General features: G+C 44.3%; 1 protein-coding gene across 7 annotated transcripts in view; it reads left to right on the top strand.

Annotated features, from left to right (window-relative positions):
• LOC138300566 (uncharacterized) overlaps positions 1-22,299 on the top strand; it is a 960,785-nt gene extending 938,486 nt beyond the window's left edge. For all 7 annotated transcript variants that reach the window (XM_069240117.1, XM_069240136.1, XM_069240146.1 and 4 more), the window contains one exon: positions 21,782-22,299. In XM_069240117.1, the coding sequence (XP_069096218.1) occupies positions 21,782-21,820 (39 nt within the window). In that variant the 3' untranslated portion in view covers positions 21,821-22,299. The remainder of the gene's footprint in view (positions 1-21,781) is intronic.
• Positions 22,300-25,810: the final 3,511 nt, after the last annotated feature.

Genomic DNA, 25,810 nt, shown 5'->3' with positions numbered 1-25,810 from the left:
CTACTGCATCAATATTACATATAGGTTACAGGGTACATTGCTGCGACACTGTTCTCTGTGGGCCCTAGGGGACTTGAGTTATGCCCTGGGCCACTTTTTCCTAATGTCATTGAATGGAGTGTTCATACAGTGAAAAGACAGTTAAGCACACTGATGTTGATGTGTACTGGAGTGTCCCTACAATCAAAGTACATTAAGCACACTGACTATCCCTTCTCTGTGTGCACCTATCTCACGAGGCCTACTCCAGGTCACCACCCCCTCTGCATAGTACCTTTTGCGCCAGGCTCCCTAAGTGCAGTTCTTGGGCTGCGCACGGCAGGAACCCTCCGCTCGCAGCCCTTACATGGGTGCACATACGTGTGCACACATGATCGCATGTAAGCAGCCCAGGGCCTCCTACTCTTGCTGCACTACAGCAGCCTTTCCTTAGCAAGGCGGCACCGGTGGTCACACACGAAGTCCATTTGAGTTTACTGTGGGAGAGTCCCTGTAAAAGTTCAAAAACCAGGTCGTCAAAAAGCAAAAAATTCAGAGCAGACCAGATGGTCAGAACCATCCTCTCACAGACGTTTTTAGTCTAGATCTGTTTTGCAGACCCACGCCAACAGAGGCATTGCTTGGGTATCTATTCAAAGGTAAGGAATCTTTGGTTAGAAGTCTCTATCAGATGATCAAGCTATTTACCTTTGGTAACACCTTATCTGGTAATGACTCTGTCTAGCTCCGATCCTCCCCGCTTTGGGAACTGATTCCGGTATGAGGGTCACCCTTGTAAGGGCCTTGGAAATAAACACTAGTTTGTCAGGGTTCCTCATGGCTCCACGCTTCTGGCATTGAAAATTGTGAAAAGAAAATGAGTGTGCTGGTGTAATACCTATGTAGGCACCACGCACCTCACTTCCAGCACGGGCGACGCCAAAGAATCTATCAATTACATTTGATGCCTGGGGGAAATTCTATTCTAAGGAAAGGAGTCTGCAGCTAGATAGAGTCTCTACTAGACAAGGCATTACTGAAGGTAAGCAAACTCATTTGCTAATGCGCCAGTTGTTCATTAGAACTCTGTAGGGAGCTGCAGTAGAAGACTGGGAAGTTAATTGACAGTCTGTACTAGGGTTGAAAAAACATGTTTCAGTCTGCATGTTTTACTGACAAAAAAGAGAAAAATATTTGAGATAACTGACAAGCTGCTGCCACTGTTGTAAGTATGTTTATTTCTGAATATCACTTTTCTCTCAAACATGGATCAGCAGATACTAGGAGATGATCAGTATTTTTCACAGGTCAAGTCACTATAGAACACAACAGATTTTCTTAAATTACGATGGTAGATTTATATTGTGAATAGATGTTGTTATCACCCTTTATATGTGCTCTTTTTTGTGACCCTCAAAAACAGACTTTCACTGCATGCACTTCAATGTTCCCATGTCCCTCAGTCCTGTAATGGTTGCCACAACATATTGTCCATTTTGTGGCCAGCCAGCCATTGGAGGCGGGTGGGTAGGACCTTCCTCACAGCCTCCACTTGCAGTGTTCTCTCATGGAACCATTTCTTCCTATTGTTCCAGAATGTACAATGAAAGGATGTTTGTTTGTAGTCATTTTAATCAGAAGCCTGTTGCTCAAACTGTTACTGGGGTGTATACAGTAAATCACTTTCTCCATCTACGGCGCAGACAAGACAACTCATCATTTGGCTCAACATCACACTGGCAATAAAGGGCTATCAAAGACACCTCAACACTCATGCATGAGAGCTCACTTCCAGGATAAAACAGAAAAAAACAGAATTTGTAGAGAAAAGGGAAGTTACAAGGAGAGGGAAACAAAGCAAACTATTAGCAACCAGAAGAAAGAAAGGCTATAACAATTGAAAAGACAGTTACTACATTGTAACCACAAATGTATCTGTGCATGTGTTACTGAACCAATACGCGATCAGTTCAATGTACCTCATAAACAGTTAAGGTTCAGATAATAATATTAGTCATCTACTGGCACTGGCGCAAAATGTTAGGTCGTGTCACCCTCTATTTAACGTTGGTTAAAGAAGATATACTGGTGTATGCTTTATGAGGAAACTGGGCATTTGTAAACTGAAATCCAAAAGTATTAGTTGTGGCAAAGCAAAAAGTGCACATGATGGTTTGTGGAATAGAAAGGATACAGTGAGCAAAGAGTAAGTACATGTACTAAAAGAAAAAAGCCAAGGTCAGCAAAGGGTCTGAGAGCAGCAAAGGGTTTGAGACTAGTTTCAAGGATCAGTTTTTCTATCGTGGACAGGTGGGGCATATAGCTAACTCTAAAAATGTATTGTTATGGGAGCAAGGCGCAGAAGTTGTGGGGGGGAGGACATTACATTGCATGTTGCAGGAGTAACACATTGATTTAAAAAAAAAAAACAGCAACTGAAAAGTCATTGAGTGAGTGATATTATAACAAGTAACCCAAAATACATGCAAACAGAAGATATGGAAGTCAAAACCTTTTTTGACTCATGCTCAAGGCTAACAATTATTTCTGAGAATTTATTTAAAAGTTTGTCTAACAATAGGTTGAGTCTTAAAAAGATGGATTCATACCCTGGAGGAAGGTATGAAAGACAAGTCATAAATAAGGTAGGGTACTATTACAGAAAAAATGAATACAAAAATAGTTTTGCATTGTCAAAAATGTATGTCAAAGAGGTGAGAATATTTTCGGGTACCCAGTGCAAAAGGATTAAAGGGTAGTTAGAAATTGAGTCTCTAGTTGGCAGAGGTTTGTACTCTGTTCAAGAAGGGACCACAATCCTAGTCAGGTTAGGTCAGATTCACACTTTAAATTAAGTTGTGCTCACCATCTTATAGCTTGGCACAGAGCAGTAACTTAAGAGCCAATGTGTAAAGCAACACAATCAAAAGACCACAAAAAAGACTCCACACCAGTTTAGAAAAATAGAGGATAGTTATCTGAGTAAAACAAGATGACAAAATGACAAAACTTCAATCAGTAGATGTTGAGATATGAATCTTTGAAGATTAAACTAAAAATAGCACTTAGAAGTCACTAGTGGTCAAAAGGTTACTTGAAGTCACAAGAGACTGGTGCAAATCCAAAGTTCAGCCTGACCGCAAAGAACAGTAGGCCGGCTACAGAACCCATGCAGGGTCCACTGAAACAGTATCTTTGATGGAACAAAGCATTGATATCCAGGGCTTGATGCTGTGGTATCACCCACTAAGTTGAGCCACTGCGTTGTCGTTGTGCTCCACTGAAGTGAATGCATGCTTGGTTGTCAAGCTGCACAGAGCGTCATTGTTCGGCTGTGCAGGCTGTGAATCTGCTGTCGTCGAACAGCCTCTGTGTGAGTGTTGAAGGAGCAACGCACCACAATTTCTCCCGCACTCGAGACGATTCATTATTTTTTGCAGAATTCAGCTTCAGTACCCACATCTGAGGCCCAAGACTGGAAGGGGCACCAGAGGCAGGGGTGAGACTCACAGATGGCAGATTCCAGTAGCACCACAAGAGTTGCAGGCAGTCCCCAAGAACCAAGGGCAAGCCAGCAAGCCCTTGGAGACACGCTTGCATGAAAGCATTTTCTGAATTGAGAGAGAGTCTGTGCAAAGTTCTGCTTTGGATATGCCTGATTACACTAAGGGGCATATTTATACTCTGTTTGCACTGAATTAGCGTCATTTTATTTCACTCTAATTTGGTGCAAAACTAACTCCATATTTATATTTTGGCGCTAGACCCATCTTGTGCCAAATTTATAGAGTTAAAGTAATTTTTTTAACGTGGAAACCTACCTTGCCTTAATGAGACGCAAGGTAGGGGTTCCGTGCAAAAAATGACACTATGGCCTTAATGCCATATTTATACTCCCATGCAAAAATGGTGCACGGAGGGAGGAGGGGTAAAAAAATGGTGCAAAGTTTGCTTTGCCCCATTTTTTAAACTTTCTGGTGCAAAACTGCGTTAGTGTAAAAGTATAAATCAGGGCCTAAGTCTTTCACATTGTTTTGCCATGAGCATGATGCATGTTCTTTGTCTGTCTTGACACAGGACCATGGAGGTGTAAACCGCCCAGTAGCATCTTTTCAGCTACTTTGGACCCAGTCGCAGCAGCTTTACCAGGCTGTCTGCATGCAGTTGCAGCGGTTGAACAGAGCCTTACACAGTATGAAGGCATTGTGATGGGACACCCCCTAACAATAATGGTCCCTCACTCTGTTGAAGTTCTCCTTACCCACAACAAAACCCAATATCTAACTGATGCAAGATTGACCAGTTATGAGACGAGTATTCTAGGGTCACCAAATGTGTCATTGAAAAGATGTACAGTGCTGAAACGGGCAACTTTACTTAAAAATAAAAATGTTGAAATTGAAAAGTTGGAAGACATTGATTGTCTTGAAGTAACTGATCTGTGCACAAAACCGAGACCTGATAATAAAGACACCCGATTGGAAGAAAATGACCATATTATCTTTGTTGATGGTTCTTGTCTTATAGACAATACAAGGACACTGAGAGCAGGATATGCTGTGTGCACAATTTCTGGTATCCTGGAAGTGTCTTGGCTTCGAGGAGTACATTCTGCACAAATGGCGGAACTGGTAGCCCTTACTAGAGCTTGCCATGTTTCTGCTCAGCTAAAGGTTACCATCTATATGGATAGCCAGAATGGATTTGGAATAGTCCATGAATTCGGCCTGTTGTGGTCACAGAGAGGTTTCATTACCTCTTCTGGTTCACCAGTGAGAAATGGTGAAAGAATTAAATAATTGTTGCATGCTATCCAAATGCCTGAAAAGATTGCCGTGGTGAAATGCAGTGCACATCTGAAATCGCAAGATTTTGTGTCAATGGGGAATGGCAATGCGGATCGAGTCGCAAGGTTTTGCGTATTGAACTGCATATCATCCAAGGATAAGTGGGAATTGTTACCTAAGGAAGCTGAAACAGGTCCAAGTTATGTATTACATGTGATAGATACATTGGAAGAATTGAAAGCATTGCAGAATAATGTTGACAGGGAAGAAAAACTAACATGGAGCAAAATGAAATCTGTACAGAGACAGGATGAACTGTGAGTTTCAGGAGAAGGTCAATTGGTTCTGCCAAATAGTCTGTTGTCCCAAATGGCTAGGTATTATCATGGTCAAACACATATTAGGAGGGATGCCATGATTCGTGTGTTCAAGCATAATTGGTTAAATCCAAAGTTTAGACAAGTTGCTGAAGCAGTTTGACATTGTTGCGTCATTTGCCAGCAAATGAACGCAGGGAAAGGGACTGTGGTTAATTTGAGCCACACTGAAAGAGCAGGAGGTCCAGAATGCAAATGGATTTTATTGAGGTGCCTGTGTGTGGAGGATTGAGATATGTGTTGGTGATTGTTTGCATCTTTAGTCACTGGATTGAAGCGTACCCTACCCGAAGAAATGACAGCCTCACAGTAAGGATACTGCTGCTTAGGGAACTGAAACCACATTTTGGGTTTCCTGCTCTCTCGAATCAGATAGAGGAAGTCACTTCGACAATGAAGTACTTAAATCCAAGCGTGCAGCATTGAACATTGAGCAGAGGTTGCATTGTAGTTACCGCCCTGCAGCATCAGGACTAGTGGAACACATAAATGGTACTTTGAAATCAGGAGTGGCAAAGATGTGTGCGTCCACGAATCTGAAATGGCCGACACACTGCCTCAGTTCTGATGACAATTAGAAACACACCGGACAGGAAGACAGGATTGTAGCCGCATTAAATCCTCATGGTCTGAGCAATGAGGTTGCTAGTGGTGCCTGCAAATGCGCTTGTACGCATTACAGATGATATGGTGTTAGACTACTGCAAAGGTCTGGCTGATGTGGTTCGCTCTTTCTCTCAGCAGTTGGAAGCCATCACACTGCCACCGATCCATGACCCAGGGCACAATGAAAGCCGGTGACTGGGTTGTGGTCCGGAAACACGTGTGGAAGACGTGTTTGGTGCTTCGCTGGAAAGGACCGTTCCAGGTAGTTCTGGTTACTACCACAGTGTGAATTGCGCTGGAGTTCCGAACTGGATCCACACTAGCCATATAAAGAAAGTGGCATGTCCTTAGGACGATGAAGAGGAGTTGTTGAGAGTGCCAACAACGACCGAACAAGCCTCACAGCTGTAAAGAGAAGAACGAGGAACTGAGGCCGAATCGGAGCCCATTGAGGACAGTTCAGTCACTCCTGTGAGAGACAAAGGAGAAGCCCTCCAGGAGGATGACGGTGAGCCTATCTCAATTCAGGTGGCAGGAGAGCCTAGTCAGAGGAGGGCTTTCCCAGAAGTAGATGATTTTGAGAGACAAACAAAGCAGTTGCCAGAGGGGAAAGAAGTTGAGGCGGATCAAAGTCAATGTGATCTGGCTCCTCCTGAACCAGTTGCAGGTCCGTCAAGAGAAAATCCTGCAGAGCAAGAAAAGGTTTCAAGTTCAACACTGAAAAGAGCATTGACATAAGGTCCACTGAAAGGAGATAAGTGACCGGAGTCACAAGCAAATAGAAAGGAAGTAGTTGTTGAAATAAAAATCGAGGAAGAAGTAGATACAACAAGGAGAGAAGATCTAAATGAAGGAGAACTGAATGGTGATCGTAAGTTGAAAAGAAAGAGAATAGCAAGTCGAAGGTACGCAGGTCCTGAATGGGCATATGCAACTACAAGTGAATGGAAGAAATACTTTTTGTTTTGATCAAGACATTCCAGGTCACTATTTGGCACTTGAAGGATGCTAATGAACTGAACTGTTGAGACAAATCTGAGAAAGTGCCAAGAGAAAGTGACTGTTGAAAAGTAACCAGAAAAGACTTTGATAACCTATTTGACAATATAGCCTGATTTGACAAGATACTAGACCGATTTTTGACAAGCTTACTGATTTTTGACAAAGGATCCTGGAAGTGAGACTGAAAGCTTTAAGTAACTGCTAAAAGAAGAGTTTTGTTTTTGTTTTTGATTTTCGCTGCATTCTTCTAAATTTTCTTTAGCTTTAGAGACAACTACTGCATTAACAGCAGTAGAGAAGTTTAGGTTAGATGACAAGTATCTGCACGTTGGTAGTAATTCACAAGGGGAAGTTTCTTCTAATGTCTTCTATCGCCTATTGAGTGAGTATGTTGAGATGATGGATGCAAAGAATTGTTTTGTGTGTACGCAGATTCCTTCATCAGTCGAAGAAGGAGTTACCTATCATAGTTTGCCTCTTACTTATGGGAAAAGTTGTAGTCTGTTACTAACAAGATTCTATAACGAGGAGTACATTCAGTACTTCTATTCCAACCACTGTATGGTGTTTTCGTTTGTCCCCATAACTAGGTATCTGAGTTGAGTAGCTAAGGATAATGACATAATATTAGTTTAAGGTTTCTTTGAGCCTACATTAACTTTTGTCACAGCTTACGCACACAGAAATAACCTGACATGCTTATTTACATCTTTAGAAAAGAGCTTCTTAGATCACACAGATGGCAGGAGAAAGGCATTGAAAGAGAAATTAGAAAAAGGCTTAGAGAAAAAGACTTTCATGAATGATTATGCTTTCAGTGTAATAAAAACACAAGGGAAATTAGCTTTTGATGTGCAACATGCAGGGAAGTTTTGTGTATATAGGCCTAAGTCTTGTACTGACACTTTATTTGTGGGAACGAGTGAATGTAGACGTGTGTTTGTTTCAGAGTAAATGGATATTTATGTTGAATAGACCGGATCCAGCGATTCCTGGCATGTATTACATGTGGGCCTAATGCTTATTATTGTCTTCCAAGAGGATGGTATGGTACATGTTACTTGGGGATTGTTTTCCCAAAGATGTTTCAAATTGGCGTTTTAAAGAAATTTACAAAAATGACTGAATTACATCACATTAGACAAAGGAGAGAGTATCCTAGTATAGTGGGAAATATATTTGGAACAATGATACCTTCAGTAGGTGTTGTTCTGAATTCAATAAAGATTCAAAAGTTGTCTACTATTGTGGATAACATGCTGATAAATGTTTCAGGAGCAATGATCCTGATAGATACTGAATTAGCTACTGAAAGAGCTATGACTCTTCAGAACCACCTTCCATTAGACATTCGTTTAGCAAAGGATGGTGGAGTTTGTAAAATGCTTAATTCTAGGCATTGCTCTTCATTTATTTCTGGAAATAGTAAAGAAATTAGAAGCTTACTTACTAATCTGACTAATGAGAGTGTTGATTTGAAAGAATTAAAGGAACCAGGTGTTTGGGAGAAAGGTGGCAAAAAGTTTGCTTCAGTGGGAAATAGGTTCAGCAACATTGGGAAAGGGATATTATTGAAAATAATACAGGGGATATTGATTATTGTGATTTGTTTAATTGGAATATGGGGAATATGCAAATTGTGTAGAAGGATCAAATTAAAGAAGACGAAGAATAATCAGGGGAGGGAAGAAAAGAAAAGGGAAAATATGTTTAAGGAAAATTTGAAAAGGGAGCGGAGATTTGATGGGACTGAAATGACAGAAGGTCCTGTGTGATGACACATTTAGTCATCAGAGGAGGGACTGTTAACGCTGAGTTTTTAATGATTTTTTAATGAATATTCATGTAATTTGAATGTTGGATTTGCGTAGAAAATTAAATAACGTAGGGAAAAATAATGCACGCATCTGAAGGTGCAAGAACCTTAGTGGCTACCAATGTTCACGAAGCGTACTTATTAATGGCTTCTTAATATGAAATATTGAGCTCATGTTTGATTAATGTAGTAATATGTCATATTAAGGGTCTTTTATTGTGTATTAGCTTTATTAATTGCAGGCCTTAACCTATCGGGGGTCTTGGCCTAGTTGCCCAGCCTTGTGTCAAGCTGCATTTCTTAGGCGTTTAATAAAATGTCTGCTTAGAGAATTAAATTGTGATTTTCCACGGCACTGTCCATGTGCTCAAACCTAAAGGCCTTTCTCATGAGAACTGCTTGCTAGAAGATCCTGTACTAGCTAATGCAACAATGTTTTATGTAATGTGTGTGAGACTGACTTTCTCAGGAGAATACAATGGAGACTCTGGCCCTCATTACGAGTTTGGCGGTCAGTGGACCGCCGCAGTGGAGTTGGCGGTCGCACCACTGCGGGCCTGGCGGTCAGACCACCATATAACGAGTACTGTGAAGGCACCTGCAGAACACAGTCAGGTTTCTGTCCGGACCGCCATTGTGGACAGACCACTGTTGCCGGTGGAACGCCTCTTCAGGGTGGCGGTCACACAGTTTTCACCCACCGTATTACGAGGTCACACACCGCCAGGACTTTCAGTGCGGTCTAACTGCTGCAGAAACAAACAACAGAAAAGGAAGTACACACCTTCTGGAACACAGGCACATCCGTAGGCACGCGAATTGCAAGTCTTTCCAATGCTCCTGCTGACCATTGACATCACCAGGACCAGTGACGCCGACATAGACACGAGCCGTAAGTACCCCAGCCTAGCACACACTGGAGGGAAAGACATTAGTACACACACACATGCACAAATGCACATTCACCACAGATACATGCACAAGGAAAGCCAGGACAAGCTATGTAGCAATGACACCAATGGTGCTGTTGTAGATAAATATAATTTGACATATAAAAACCGTAATGAAAACAAATATTCACATAATGCTAGAGGTGCCAGTGCATGAGTGTCCAAATGTCCTGAGCACACTGGGCATTTGAGGAGTGGCCAACTTGATTCCTGACTGCAATGTGCAGACCTCCATAGGGCAGGGTTTGTATGGGGTGTCCCTCCTCTTGTTTCTAGGCTTCCCCTCCTTACTGTCCTGCTTTCTGGGGGATGCGTTAGCCTTGCCCCTCTTCCCTGCCTTCTTTGGTGGGACGGCGGTGGAGGCCACAACAGCAGGGGGACCCAGATGGAGTGGTATCAGGCCTGGAGGTGTGAGGTGCCGGTCTTGTCATAGCAGCACTGCAGACTACTATCTGCGGGGCATGGCTCAGTCCAAAGGAGGACAGGGAGGTGGAAGGAAGGGGTGTGGGAAGGGTAGCAGAGCATTTGGGGGGAACAGGGACTGTGCCAGGGGACGGGAACAAGGAAAACTCATGTAGGAATCTTTTTTTCGGGGCAGCTGGTAGGTCATGGGTAAGGCGTTTGGAAGTGGAGGGAGAGGGGATGGTTGACAGGTGTGTACGTGGATGTGGTTTGGGTGCTGGTGCATGGGTGTATGATATGTGTGTGGTGGGTGTGTGTTGGGTGGATGAGTGTGGACGTATAGGTGTACTGGGAGAAGGAGGTTAGGAGACACAGGGAGATGGCAAAGGGGATGTGTGAGTGAATGTTGGGGTAGTGTGTGCAGGTAGGGTGAATGTGCTGCATGTGGGTGTGTTGACTATTGTGGTGCGTGAGGAAGTGGTGTATGGGGTGTATTAATGGGGGTCTGCTGTTGTGGTGACAGTGGCAGTGACAGCACATGTGCCTGAACATGGGACTGATGAAATGGTGTCTGCAGGTATGAGTGGCAATGTGACTGTGGGGGGGGAAAGGATGGGGAGTCAGTGTAGGGAGTGGATGTTGTTGTGTGTGTGTCTGAATGGTGGGTGTGTGCATGGCGGTGGTGGTTTTGTGGTGCATGTGATTGTCATTGCGCTCTGGTCTAATGGAGGGGATGCATGGGGGTATGAAAGTGTGCTTTGGATGGGAAATTGGAGAGGGATGTGGGAGTGGGAACAGGTAGTTGGATGGGGACGGAAGAAAAAGGAACACTGGCTGCAATCAATGAGGAGGCCAGAGCCAGAAACGATCTCTGAAGGGCAGACAGGGCACCATGAATGCCTTCCAGGAACGCATTTGACTGTTGCATCTGGGATGCCAGTCCCTGGATGGCATTCACAATGGTTGTCTACCCAACAGAGATGGATGCCAGGAGGTCAATAGCCTCATCATTGATAGCAGCAGGGATGACTGGGGCAGGGGCAGAGGTGCTTGGGGCGAAGGAGATGCCCACACTCCTGGGTGAGCGGGCACAGGCAGCTGGGTGGGGAGCTACAGGGAGAGTGGTGCTGGTAAGGGGGTGGCAGACAAGGATGGTGCAGGCATAGGCCCTGAAGGTTCCACAGCCACCAGTGAGTCACCATCGGAGGAAGAATCTGATGATGGTGTAGTTGTTCCTGTCTCCCCCGTGGTGCTCCACTCGCCCTCTGTCCCACTGGTCCCCTCGGCTCCGCTGGCATCAGCCTCGTGGGTCCTGTGGGATGCAGCTTCCCCACTCGCCGATGGCCCTTCTCCTTCACCAGATGATGCTGATGCACACAAAGATAGTGGAGGAGAGGGAGGGAGGGTGGGACAGTGAGATACAGGATGGGAGAGAGAGACAGGGAGCAGTTGGTCAATGCCAGCACAACAGCCACACACAAGTCACTACAACATTATCTAATGTCATGTCATTACATGCCATGCCTTCACACACACATGCCACTTCAATAACAGACCATGCGTTCCACCACAGTCATGCACGTGTTCCATACATGCTGACACACATTCATTCCTGTACAGGATGAAAGCCAAACCCTCAACACATGGCTGAACCAGCCCATTGGGTCATGGCTCTTTACGATCTCAAGACCCAAACTAAATACTCTATGAGTGTTTGGAGGCATACTTGTACAGCCACTTAACCCATGCACATATAGCTGTGTGATGTGAAACCTCAGGCTTTGCAGACTACACATATACCACATGACAGCAGACAGATGACAGCAGATAGGGATATGGCCCCAGCCACATGGTTTGGATAGTTGGGACTACAATGTGTGTTAACTCCAGAAGCAAGGACCCTGTCCACATAAAATACCCTACTCATCTGCTACACAGCTGCCATGTCATCGATGTTACTTAGCAGTTAAGTTAACCTTAACTCACATCCTGCATGGCCTTTTTACACATGTATGTAGTACATCTGCCCTCAATTTGTCCCAAACCTAGTCCGACAGTAGCTACCTAGCACACATTCCACAGCCTTCACACACTGCACATGCTGCACCTATCACTCACTACATAACCTATGTACGAATGTGAACTCCCTTGTGGCTGCTGTGCTGCCTTCAAGTGCCCATCCATCTCAGGGTATGCCACTGACAAAATGCAGGACAGAAGGGGGGTCAGGGTCCGAAGGGCACTTCCACCTCTCCATTGTTGGGAGGTTGTCCCCCACTGGGCCTCACCGGTCTTCCTGGCACAGCATTTCAGGTCCTCCGACCGATCCCTGCAGTGGTTACTCCACTGGGCATGGACCCCCAGGGTCCGCACTTGCATGGCGATGGCACGCCAACTCCCCTTCTTCTGATGGAAGCTCACCTGCATGGGTGACACAGAGAAAAGGAGACAGTCATGTAGCATGGCATCTTAGGGACTGCATTTTTACACAACACATCTCATAAACATACGCACATTTCAACATTCCAGTTGTCCTCACAGCCCTCAGCCAGGTCCTTCTACAAGTCACTCATTCTCGTCCCAAGGCCCTCGCCCACATTCGTACCACTCACAGACAGTACAATCACAGTGGACTCACCTGCTGACCTGGTGCCTCATACAACTGGGCATACAGGGGTAGGACACCCTCCAAAAGCTTCTCTAGTTCTTCCCGTGAGAAGGCTGGGGCCCTATCCCCTGCAGCACGTGGCATATTGACTACCAGAGTCAGCACACAGCAGCACACGCAGTGGAGGTCTTCTCAGCACAAGTGCCAGGAGTCAAGTGAACATGAGCACATGAAATGGCGGTCACGTCTGCCACGGACATCACTGTCACCGCCGGCGGTGACCACCATTGGCTCATGTCTCCCATAGGCAACCATGTTAACCAATGAGGAGTTGCATGGCATTTGCGACCGCCTACGGCCATGGCGTCTTACGCCGGCGGGATTCACTCACTTCCATTTGTCCTGTGCATGCAGGGCAGGCGGCTGCCATTTTACTTCTACAATGTGTATAGAGGGTGTTTATGAGGTGCAACATGGATGTATTACAGTGACCTGTGCACAGCTCCACTGCGTCCACACAGTTCTTAATGCACATAATGATTGCTACTCCCTCCTATTCCCAGATACGGTGGAAGAATGATGGTGCGGAATGCTCCAGTCTACAGACCCCTGGTAGGTCTTGCCACCCTTGAAGAGTGGCAAGTCATCCCGTGCTATCGGCCAAACTGCCAGACCATCATGGAGCTTGTGAGGCTGTTGGAGCTGGATTTGTGGCCTGGTATTCGTCATCCCAATGCCATCACACCCCCAGTACAGGGGTTGGCAGTCCTCCACTTTCTTGCCTCAGGGTCCTTCCAAATTACAGTGCGCTGGGTTGCTGGGGTGTCCCAGCCCATGTTCAGCTACGTCTTGAAGAACGTCCTATGTCCCCTACTCAAACATATAGGCAGCTATATCAGGTTCCCCCAACGTGACGATCTGCCCCTGGGAAGGCAGCATTCTACGCTGTAGCACATTGCCCTGGTGCCACCCAGGAGGAGTGAACAGGTGTTCAGGAACCGTCAAAGCTTCTACTCAACCAATGTTCATGTGGTAAGTCTTGCAGACCTCCACATCACACAAGTGACTGCACGGTTCCCAGGTTCAGTGCATGATGCCTACATTCTGCAGAACATCAGCATCCCACACCTGATGACACCACTGTAAAGGGATTGTGCCTGGCTCATCGGTATGTATTGTGCCATATGTGTGCCTCTTTATAGTGAACACTTTACGCCACCTACCTGATTTACCTACGGTCTTCAATATGCCTATTACATCTGTGCACACAGGTGACTCTGGTTATCCCAACCTGCCATGTCTATTGACACATCTCAGGCATCTGACTACAGCAGCTGAAAACCGTTTCAATGAGGCCCATGGAAGGACTCAACAGGTCAGCAAATGTACCTTTGCAGTGCTGACCAGCAAAAGTGTGCCAGATTATTGTAGCGTGCTGCATGTTACACAATTTGGCTCTCAGACGTCACATCCCATTACTGGATGCTGAGGAGGGTGCAGCTGTGCCAGTGGCTGATGAAGGGGACTTGGGGAGTGATGAGGAGGAGGATAATGAGGTTGCAGCTGATTCCAGAGCAGAGCTGACATAACAATACTTCCACTGACATACAGGTACGTGTAAAAGCCATGCTATGTAACCAGTAGCAATATCTGCTGTGTGCACTGCTGCCACCAGGGTTGTGTGCTCAATGTGGGCATTGTATAAACCCATAACTTTAGATGTGGTGCTATTATCTGTATTTCAGAACTTGAAAATGATTGCTTCCCCTTCTGGCACTGTCACATACATTGGTGGGACAATGGTCTGCCTGTTACACATGGCTGTCTATTTTGTAATGATGGTAGATAAAGACATAGGAAGTAACTGTGCTCAAAGATGTTTATTTTATAAGACAAGTTCAAGGGCTGATGAGTGAGGTCATGGCGAGTGGGATCATCAAAGTACTTGGCCCACCTGTGGGGAGTCGAAGTCCAGTATGAAGGCCATGTGAACACGGAGTTATGACAGTGGACAGTCAACAGGGTGTTGCTGTGACACACAACGGGGGTATGTTCTGAAGTGGCTCACTTCCTGGCGGTGGTCTTGGTATCAGTGGATGCTGGATGTATGGTTGGACGTCCTTGCTTGCATGGGGGCTCCTCAGCTACAGAGGAAGGGGTGCTGGTGTCCTTCATGTCCGGTGGCAGGGCCTCCATTCCACTGGCTGAGGCTGACATGAAGGGCTTGGATGTGATCTGGCTAATGGTAGTGGCCTGCTGGTGAGAGTTGGACTGACGCAGGATGGTTGTAAGTTCCGTCAGCACCCCTGCTATGGAGGCCATGGTGGCACTGTGGATCTGCCACTGCTGCATGGCCTCCTTATAGTTCGACCTCTGAAGCCTCTGGGTCTCCTGCAGGGTAACAAGGATCTGGGTCATGGTGTCCTGGGTTTGGTGGGGTGCACCCAGAACTTGGGTGAGGGGCTCCTGGCCAGTCTGATGTTGTTGCTGTCCCCTTCCTTGGACAACAGATCCCCTCCCACTACCCCTGCCCCCCTGTGCCTCTGACACAGTGTGCCCACTCCCAGTAGCACCATGGCTTTCATTGTCTGGGGCGGGTGCCCTTGACTCAGGCCCCTGTACTGTGGGGCACACCTCTAATTGAATGGTCCCTGAGGCACAGGTTTGGGGTGGAGGGGCTAGCTGATGTGTTGTAGCCACACAGGAGGGTGAGTCCGGGGTGTCCAGGTTGGGGCTGCTGGGTGTGGACTGGCCAGTCGGCCCAGATGGCCCAGGCAATTTGTCGTCCTCCAGACATCCACTGGGGCTTTCATCCTGGGGAGGGCTGTCTGTCCCTGGCATCCTCTGCTGGGTGGCAGTAGCATGGTAAGCTGTGAAAGGAAAGGGCGAGAGTTAGTACGTGGATAGATTGTTGTAGTGTCATGGTGTGCTGCTTGCAGTGGGTGGATTTGTTACCCAAGGATGGCTATGACATTTGCAGCAATACAGACACTGCATGCTGAATGGGCTTTGGGCCATGCTTTTCATATCATATGTAGTTGTGGCTTTCCTGTTTGACATTGCTGTAATTGCCATAGGTAGTGAGGTGGTGTTGGCTAGCAATCTGGTGGGCTGTGGGATGATTGTCCATGCAGGTGCTCCACTGTGAGGTGTGAGTGTGATTCGGACCCGGCGTGCATAGAGATGGACTGTGGGAGTGGTAGTTGAGGAGATTGTGAATGTTTAGCGTGCATTGTGTGGGATGGGTGTGTGGATGGTGGGAGAGGGCTGGTGTGGCATGCAGAGCAGGAAGGTGGGGTGATAATGTGGGGTGCAGTCTTGTGGTTTGTGATAGTATGGGGAGTGGTGGGTGCTTGGGAGGCATGCAGGACTGGAGTGGTTAGTGGTCAGGGGGGGTGTTGCTTCCTTACCAGAGTCAATCCCTCTGATGATTCCAGTCAGGCCCTCAGGATGCATGATGTCCAAGGGCCTCATTATGATTTTGGTGTCAAAAACTGTCGAGATCAGCGCTGGCGGTCAACAGAAGACTGCCAGCGCGACTACCCCTCGCCGGCTGTATAAAGTTTTCCCCGCAGGGCACGCGGGCGGAAACAGTGTTTCCGCCCGCCTCCACCCACCGGCCCGGCAGGGAAAACAGCCGCAACATTGACAGAGCTCCAAATGGAGCCGCTGCCAATGTTGGTGTGCAGCGGGTTCAGCAGCACCTGTTGCGCAGACAACTGCCCGTAAATTGAGCAGTGACCTACGTGATTGGGCACTGCATGGGGGCCCCTAGAGCACCCCTTCCGCCAGCCTTAAGGCTGGAGGAAAAGGGATCTTTATCCGAAGGGCAGCGCTGTTGGATAATGATTTCCTCTACCGTCAGGCTGCCTGTCGGCAGCAGCCTGGCGGTGGAGGAGGGCTGCCACAGGTGGCCCTCACTGTGAACAATATATGGCGGTTCAGACCACCGTGCCGGTCTTTGCTGCCGCCGCCGGCATGGCGGTCTGAACCGCCAGGTTCATAATGACCCCCCAAGACCTTCTCCTCCCAGTATGTCAACTCAAGGGGAGGAGATGGGGGTCCAACTCCAGTTTTGTTGAGGGCGATGTTGTTCCTGGATGCCATGGAACAGACCTTTCCCCTGAGGTCGTTCCACCTCTTTCTGATGTCCTCCCTTGTGCGTGGGTAGCTGCTGACTGAGTTCACCCTGTCGACGATCCTCTGCCATAGCTCGGTTTTCCTGGCTAACAAATGTTTGCTGGACTTGTGCTCCCATCAGTTGTATCTCTACTCTGACGATCTCGTCCACCATGACCCGCAACTCATTGTCAGTGAAGCGTGGTGCTTTTGGCGTGACATGTTGTGGGGGTAAGTGCACCATGTAAAATAAATGCTCAATGTGCAGTGGTTTGTGGGCCGTGTATCTCTGGGTCATGGTAGTATTCGCAGGGATTTGAGGTTGTGTGTCTTATGGTGCAGTGAGTAGGTGTGTGTAGTGTGTGTATGTGTTTCAGGTGTGGGGTATTCGACCTGTCCAATCTGGTGTTGCCTTCTATTGGCAGTGATTTTCTATACCGCTGCGGTGCACACCACTAATGGTTTCCTGCCGTACCTGTTCTGCTGTGCTGAAAAGTGACTCATAATATGACAGCCGGAATGATGTCGCGTGGCAGGCCCGGAGGGCAGGCAGTTGCACTTTCGCCGTCAGTGGCACTGCCGGTGTTGGATTTCTGGCTGTGTTTTGTCGACTTGGTGATTGTGACTCGTAATACGGCAGCCACTGTACTTTCTTGACTGTCTTGAGAAGGGATGTGCTTAACTCCATTGCTTAAAAGACTTTGCCGTTTCTGAACTTTGATGCTGAATCCTGATGGCCTGAGGATGAAGACTGTCACAGCTTGCTGATCCAACTAAGGATAGGTATATTGACTACAATGATGTTTGCTATGTCTATTTGTTTTGTTTTTTCACTGATGAAGTTCGCTACATGTAATAACATTTGATGTCTTTCCTTTGCTGAATCTAAATGTATTTAATATAATTTGCGCAGTTATTCTTGTTATTAATTTGGCACTGTAACTTTAGAATGTGTAGTAGCTCAGGCTTTGATTAGATTGCGATTATTTCGCCTCTTCGGACAGTCCGTGTTGTTTCTGTATGTTTATCAAATGATTTTGAGATTATTTTACGTGACATTAGCATTGTTAATTTATAATATAATAAATATTCTAACTTTTACATAAAGGTGTGGTTATTCATGACTGCAAGGTCATGGTGTGTGACAATTACTGACTCTTATTGATTACTAATGTTATTCATTGTTATTGATTATTGATCTGCGTGTACGGGATATATAGTGGGAAAACCTTGAAGTGAATCAAAAGGTTCATCAACCTATTGTCGTCTCCCTTGTAAGTTTCATTATTAAGGGCTGATGCGCTAACATTGCTGGTTGACCGAGAGAGTTCCATAACCAGAATGCTGCCTCAGTTAAAACAGGTCAGCAGGAGCTCAAAAACAGACCTCTTACCCTGGATGACACTAATGCTCTGATGGACAAGAGCTGTGATAAGGTTGGTGTCTAAAATATTAAGCCTTTTATTAAAAAACGTTGCAGTTACCAAGTTCGAATAAAATAAATCCGTATAATGTATTAGGTACTTTTCTACATTTCGATAATTCCTGAAGATTGTTGGCTTATACATACTTCTAAAGTGGTAGCTATATCTACCGCAGTTTGAGTTTATGAGTGTATATAAGGAGCTAAGAAAAGTTTACACTGTAATTTTAAAACTATTTTTAAAACTTGAACAAGTGCTGGGGACACATTCATTTATAGGTGTAGACGAAGTGCCTGGATACGATCACTCTGGAATTTAAAACATTTGTTTTAAACTGGAATCAGCAGGAGGGACACATTCATTACACTGGATATTTGTATAAATCTATAAAGTTGGAGACAGCAGGTGACCCATGAAACTGTGCTGTTTCTCCTCCCGGGCATGCGCAGACAGAACCACGTATAGCATGGTAGGCTTGAAAAGGACATGGTGCTTCTATCTGTCCTAAGCCCTATGCTGTTGCACTGGTTTACAGTGATAGCGCGTCCAGTCCTTATAAATTACTTATACTTGGACACGCCGGAGGTCGGTGAACCTTTTGACTGAGTTGAGTTCTCCTCATCCAAAAATAGTCGGATCCCTCAAATCAATAATCAATAACCCTTTACAATCAATAACCAGTACTCAATTAGTAATCAAACAACAAATTAGTTAAGCAAAAATCAGTAATTAGACACACCATGTCCTTTCAGTCATGAATAACCACACCTCTTTATTAAAAGTTAATGAGTTTATTTCCCTATATTAACAAAGCTAGCACAATATAAGTAAGTCTTAAAATCAAATGGTATACATATACGAACATTACTAGCTGTCCATAGCGACGTAAGAAACGCAATCTATGCAGGATTTGGATTATAATGCACTCGGTTATAGCAATTTAAATCACTAATAAGAGTAACTGAATTTGACTAATTGCATACATCGGTCAGCATAACAAGATTTCAATTCAGCATGGTGCATCAAGTGAATACCTCAACTATCCTCTTATTAGCATTGGCATGTGGGGCTTCATGCAAAAGAATTTTATCAACATGAATTTAGAAAACTTCTAGCTTGGGCTCTGTCAAAATAAGCAGTTGGTACCTAAGAAGGAAAATACAATGAATAACACATTTATCCTTTCATAAATACAGTTTAAAGGTATAAAACACATCTTTGTTAATACAAGTGAAAACCACGCAGTTAAAATTGAGACCAGGCCACTAGGCCAAAGCCTCTGCTAAATTTAAGCTAAGCATATAACAGTTCAACGAGAAAATCATAAAATATAGCTGCAATTATGACGGATTACTACATTGTCGAATTTTCATGATTAATTAAGCTTGTTTATAATAATGGCGAACTACTTCGTGGGCACATTTTCTACACACATTATTTTTTTTTGCTAAAATCACATTTTCTTATACGATTTTATTACATGATATATAAATGTTTGTTAGTCTCTCTTTTCCTGCTTCATCAACAGCATTGTGGGACATGCTGCTTGGTGTAGGTATTCCCTACAGCCAGATCGCCCACCCCTCCCCCTCTCTCTGTTGTTTACAGCATTGCATTTACTTGTATAATTGCCCAGAGGAATCTTTATTGCTGGTTAGCGTAGGGTGATTTCATAGTAATAGTAAAGGCCTTTTATGTGGTTTATATGCAAGCGTGCCTTATTGTTGATGCTGTAAAACCAGTAGTGCCTGTCAGGTTGTACTCAGCTGTAGAGCACAATGAAGCAGTAATTACGGATACCTCCAGCATGTTGCATTACCTGCTGAACATATTCGTAGATATCAACGTGACCTTGGCACTTACAAGCCTGATGCAATTGTCGATATAGTTATGACTGATGATTTACAACCTGGAAGGCAGCATGGAAATTATGTGAATGTGGTGGTTTACATTTTTGCACAATTGTGAACAGTGGCATGAAAGTATGTACTTTACATGATGTGGCAATTATGAAGGCTTGCTTAATAGGTAGAGATAATTGTGGACTGTGGCTTTTCTGTGGTGCATTTAGTGCTGTGGTTACTGTACATAATAGCGTGTAATGGAGCACTACGTGCTGCGGGGCTAATGTGATTTATGGCAGTGGAGTGTGTCATGCTGAGGCAATTGTGGCTACTTTACGTGCTGGGGACACGATTCACATGTAAGGGCATCTGTGGATGACTGGCATTGCAATGACACTGTACTTGGTGGGAGCTGATGTGATTACAGGGGTGCAGTCGATGTAGCCCTAAATAACAGTAAAGTTCAGAGATATTACCTTTTACATCAGGAGTGCCTGAAACACGTTAGCAACCTTAGCAACCCTTTAATGGAACTGGCTATATATACCCTGGAATATTTCAGCAACTCACAGATGCATAATGACTTGAAAGCAGCTTAGCATATATTCACAGCACTATGACATATAATAACATCATATCTAATGGCATTTTGTAGCACAAAAATGTTTGTGTGCTAGCACATGAAATGTCATGATCATTTTGCTGTGGCACAGCGTTTTGTACCGGTAATATTTTTACTAACAAGTACGTACATGGACTTTTTCCAGTGAGACAGACAGAATGCATCACACAGGGGCTTTGTCTCCTGTGGCTCAACTTTATGCCTGCTACAGAGCTACCGGCTTGCACCGGGCACACAGGTTATGATAGGTACAGAGATTATTTGGGGCTACAAATAATGTTATTTTCAATATATTATAAGGTCGATTTAAAAAGTACCTTCACAGTCTACTGTTCTTTAGTTTGGCCATCCCCTTACCTAACACAAGATCCAGCCTCCGAGTGCTGTTGTTGTCTTATGATATAGGAACAGGTGGATGTATGAATCCAGGAAGGCCATGCGTCCTCTCAGTCTGAGTGGTCAGGGAGATGAAGAGAGGTTTCTATTCTGATCTCAAAGCCTCCAAGGTCTCACGTTCATTTCGCTGTACTACCAGCTTTGGGAAGGCATCCTTCCAAGGCAGCTGTTACCTCCTAGTGCGGCCTACTTTGTGAAAATACCTTATTCTTTGTAATCAGGTGTTACCTGAATGTGTGCTGCTGATCACCGGGTCTTACTTATCCCTGGGAATCCACTGTATTGGTTTCAGATTTCCACCCTACATACAAACAGCGTGGTATTTATCACACCCCATAAATTCCAACTCAGAGGAGTCAAATTTTGTCAGGTGCGATACATGTCCCACCAGCTACCACTCCTCAGGTAATGAGGTCAATCTCTGTGCTCAAAAATGAGATGCGTGGAGCAGAGTTTCCACAGGGGATACTGTCTGCTGATTGCTAGTGGACTAGACGTTCACTGACACCCAGCAACCCCAATTATGTTTCTGCACAGAAGTTTCTTCTTCGAAAAGAGCTTTGTAATGCTGTGACCCGCGAGGGCCCAAAACGTGGAACTGTGCAGTCCGTGGGCGCGTGAAACATTCGTAATCAAGACTTCAGGCTCCAGCATTCCCAGCCCCCCCCGTACTCTAATGAAAAGTGTCTACTTGCCTTTATTGAGCAATGATTAATAGCTGGAGGGTGTTTAATTTGTTATCTTTATTTTGTGTATGACAACGAACATCTGAATGCAAAGAGGCACAACTGACATAAAATAATTGATACTGACCAGCCATGTTGATTATATGATTTTCTTTTTTTCCAGATAACTGAAGATGGCAAAGAATTAATCTCAAATGCCTAACCAGAATGACATGAAGAAGACACAGAAGCAAGCACACTATTTTCACTTTGTGCGATGAATGTATATTTAAAATAAGATTGTTGCATTCAGCTATATCATTCTGTACACACCCGTGTCCCTTTTATGAAGGTCATGACACTCAGTTCTGTTGCAAGGTTTAGCATTTGTCATCCATTTTTATACTGTTAGAATTGTTAAATGCTTCCTGGATTACCAATATCCACAGATATTTGAACCTGTTTTTATTGCTAACATTAGGATAAGTCAAATAAATGGACTTAAATAGAAGTAGACGGGTTAAAATGTTTATTTTGGGTACTGCGTGGTAATATAAAATATGTAAATTGACATGTGACTGTTGAATAAAGGTAACAGTGCATTAAATTGAGGTATAAAACATTTGATTAGAACATGTTGTAAGCATTTGTGTATTATATTGTAAATTCTGATCATGAATAAATATCTTATCAACGAGTTAATCCAGTGCCAATGAATCCCTTTCATAACCCCAGTTGTGTATCAAAGTTGTCAAAGGGTGAGTAGCAATAATAATGAAGAGCAGTAAGCAGGTTACTCAACTGTGCCCAGTGTCACTGCACCTGCTGCTCCATCGATAGCTATGTCACCAAATAGCACTTCAATAACAACGGATCCATAGTGCCAGGTATGTTTAGTTAACACTAGAGGTATCATAAGGAGATTATAAAGAAGATCAATTCAGGGCCTGACTTAGTATGTTATTGCGCAGCAAGCCTTTTTGCTGCGCTGCCCTGCGTTAAAACAGAAGGGCAGGATTATGCTGTTACTATAAGAGACGGCACATTCCTGTCCTTTTCCCCTGCGCTGGCCTACAAATCCTTGCCAAACGCCAACGCAGGCACCCTTGCACCATGGGATGATTGTTTAAGTGCAGGCACGGACACCTTGCTTCACATGAACAATCATTTATGGTGTTTTCCTCTTTCTATGTGTGCTGTAGAATGCAGCACACATAGAAAGAGGAAAAACTCTTTCCACTTTAACACCACCCCTGAGTTGGCGTAGGAATCTGACCCAGTCCCAGACTTGTAAATCTGGTAATGCATCAGATTCCATCGGATTCCATGGGTGTTGCGTGGGAACTCCCCTTTCACGCAGGGGTTTTCTTGAAAGGGGTCCATATTTACAAGGCCATGAAAAGCCAAAGTGGCTTTGCGTGGCCTTGTAAATATGGGCTGACACTCTGCACCACTGGAACATTAAAAAAATCACGCTTCCGTGGCTAGGGCCTCATAAGTGAGGCCCTCAATGTTTTGGCTCATTCTTTTCAAATGGCAGGTTGCACCTGGGTTGAGGTCCGAACATATGTAAAGTTATTGCTATATTAAATTAAATGTTTCCACCTCAAAATTCTGTGAGGTAAAACTCTGCAAAGGTGTGCTGGGAAAAAAATTGTTTTAGCATATACAAAGTAATTGCTTATTGAAATGTTTCCATACACAAATTCCGCGAGGTAATCCTCTGCAAATGTGTGCCGGGAATTTTTTTTTTTTTACATGTGCAAAGTTACTGCACATTGAAATGTTTCTGCTCACAAATTCCGTGAGTTAAAACTCTGTAAATGTGTGCTGAGAAAAAAAAAATAGTTTTACACCTCAGAATGGGGAAAGATTCAGCCTTATTGACCCTCACCCTTTAATTTACCCCTAGGTCCTTTGTGCAGTACATTCTTCAGTCTTTTAAGAGCACTCATGCACTCACAGTAAAATCACACTTAAGTTTTATCTCTACACCCACTATCTGATTTAGTGAGCATACTATTAAAAGAGGCACATATAGCTTTGAAAGTTCTAATCCACAACCAGGATCATCTTCTAGGTGCAGCTCAATGTTTTCTCTGTCCGCTCCTACTACTGCAACAGTAAGGGTGATAGGATTCACCCCTCCCCATTTTATTCTTACTCCATTGGAACCACTCGCTATTATATTTACCAGTCGTCTAGGGTGTGATGCTTGTTGTACATATAAATGCAGAGTTAATACCAATGGATTATGATCACTCAAAACATTAAACTCACTAGTAAATGCCAGAAGATTTAATGATACCAAAATAAAGTCCATAACAATTGTTGCACCTCTACCAGTAAAGTTTGGGACTAAAATAACACAATTGTTGTAAATATAATGTGCAACCCACAAATCAAGTTTAGTTAATAAAATATATATTCTTTCCCTATATTCATTGTGCAAGATTTGTGTGTGTGTCTCACCCTGGGAATCCTCAACACCACACAACTCTTTGGATGGAAATAGCTTGTGATATTAAAATCCCCAGCCAACAATAAAAGTGCTACTATGGAGCATGAAGATTCCTTACCAGGGCAATACCCACCTCAGTACGTTTTATATTAAACCTATTACTATAAAAAATAATTATCACCAAGTGTAGATCATTTTCAAAGATCACTAACACAAACTGATAAAAAGGTGAATCTATGAATTTCTCCCAAATGTTAACAGGCAGTAATACTTCTTTTTATTTCAAGAGTGTTTGATTGGGATTTTATACAATAGGAAAATTAAATAACATAAATGAAAAGAAACAATACATTGTATGGTACCATCAAATCTAGTGAGAACAGCAGTTTAGGGTATAGCATGAGGAGTCTGTCCACATTTATAAAAGTAGAGGGTAGAGATAAGTGTATTTGTTTGCAATGGTGAAGTGAGGTTAATCAGTGTATGTAGTGTGACGGAGCGGTTTTTGATGTTGTGGTGAATGACTAAGGTGCCTCAGTTGTAGATGAATGAGTCAGAGTAAAAGGGTAGTGATGAGAGAAGAGAAGAAAAAGGTGATCGGGGTGAAAAGTAGGGAGTACATGGGTAAGGGGGGTAGGGAGAGGAGGAGGTGGGAGAGAGGGGAGATGAGGGGGATGGTGGGAGAATGAGTGAGTGAATGCATGAATGATCGAGTGATCAGACGATTTTGGTTACAGAGAGGAGTGAGACATAAAGTTGTCTAGCTTGCACCAGAGTTTACCATTCTTCATTGGTGTTGTCACCAAGTATAAGTTTAGTGAGTTACAGGCAGTTCTGGTAAGTTTACCCCATTTCCATCATGTGTGGGGGATAGTTTGGATGAGTCTTTCCATTCACTGAGGATAACTTTAAGGCAAGTTGTGACTAGAATGTCCCATGGGAGATGGTCCTCTTTGTTTAATGCCTTTTTAATGTCAGTGGGGAGGATTCCTAGTGTAATGGAGGCTAAAGTAGGAGTCCATTTTGTATGAAGTATTTGAGATATTGTATTGCTGCTGTCCTGCCAGAACGTTTTAGTGGAGGTGCACTCCATTAGCATGTGTTTTAAGTCTCCTGTTTCCTTCTCTTAGCTCCAGCATGTGTTGGAGGATCCGAGGCCAGAGTCCACTGGGCCACATTGGCAATCCAGTACCTGCTTTGTGCTAGTGATCGATTATTAAGTTGGAAGTGAGGTTACTCCAGGTAGATGGCCAGTCTGGTGTGTTGGAGTGTTGTTGGAGTCTGATAGTAGAGTTTCCCACTTGTCTTGTGTTGGTTTATTTAGTGAGGTTATTGTGGGGGATAAGAGGGAGTATAGTTTGCGAACTAGATGACGGCCTTTGGTAAATTTTTCTAATGTGTTGTGTAGGTCGGAGGAGTTGGAGGTTTATGTTTGGCTAGAAGTGATTTTAATTTAAGGAAATTGTAAAAGTGTAGAGATCCGATTCACAAAGGTAAATTTAGACATTTGGTCTAAATTTAGACTGCCCGAGTGCGGACTTAAAGATACTAATTATAAATACCCTTTGCGAATTCCCAAAGTTGTAAACTTGGCCGATTGGTTTAAGTTTAGACCAAACGTTTAAGTTTACCTTTGTGAATCGGGCCCCAGGTCGTTTAAGTCAAATTTGTCTTTAATTTGAGGGAATGATATGGGTTCTGAGGGGGTGCCGATATCTCTCACCAGGAGCAAATCTTTTCCGCACATTTCTC

Source organism: Pleurodeles waltl, chromosome 1_2, assembly GCF_031143425.1.
Source record: "Pleurodeles waltl isolate 20211129_DDA chromosome 1_2, aPleWal1.hap1.20221129, whole genome shotgun sequence".
NCBI lineage: Eukaryota > Metazoa > Chordata > Amphibia > Caudata > Salamandridae > Pleurodeles > Pleurodeles waltl.
This window is presented reverse-complemented; position numbering and strand designations above follow the sequence as displayed.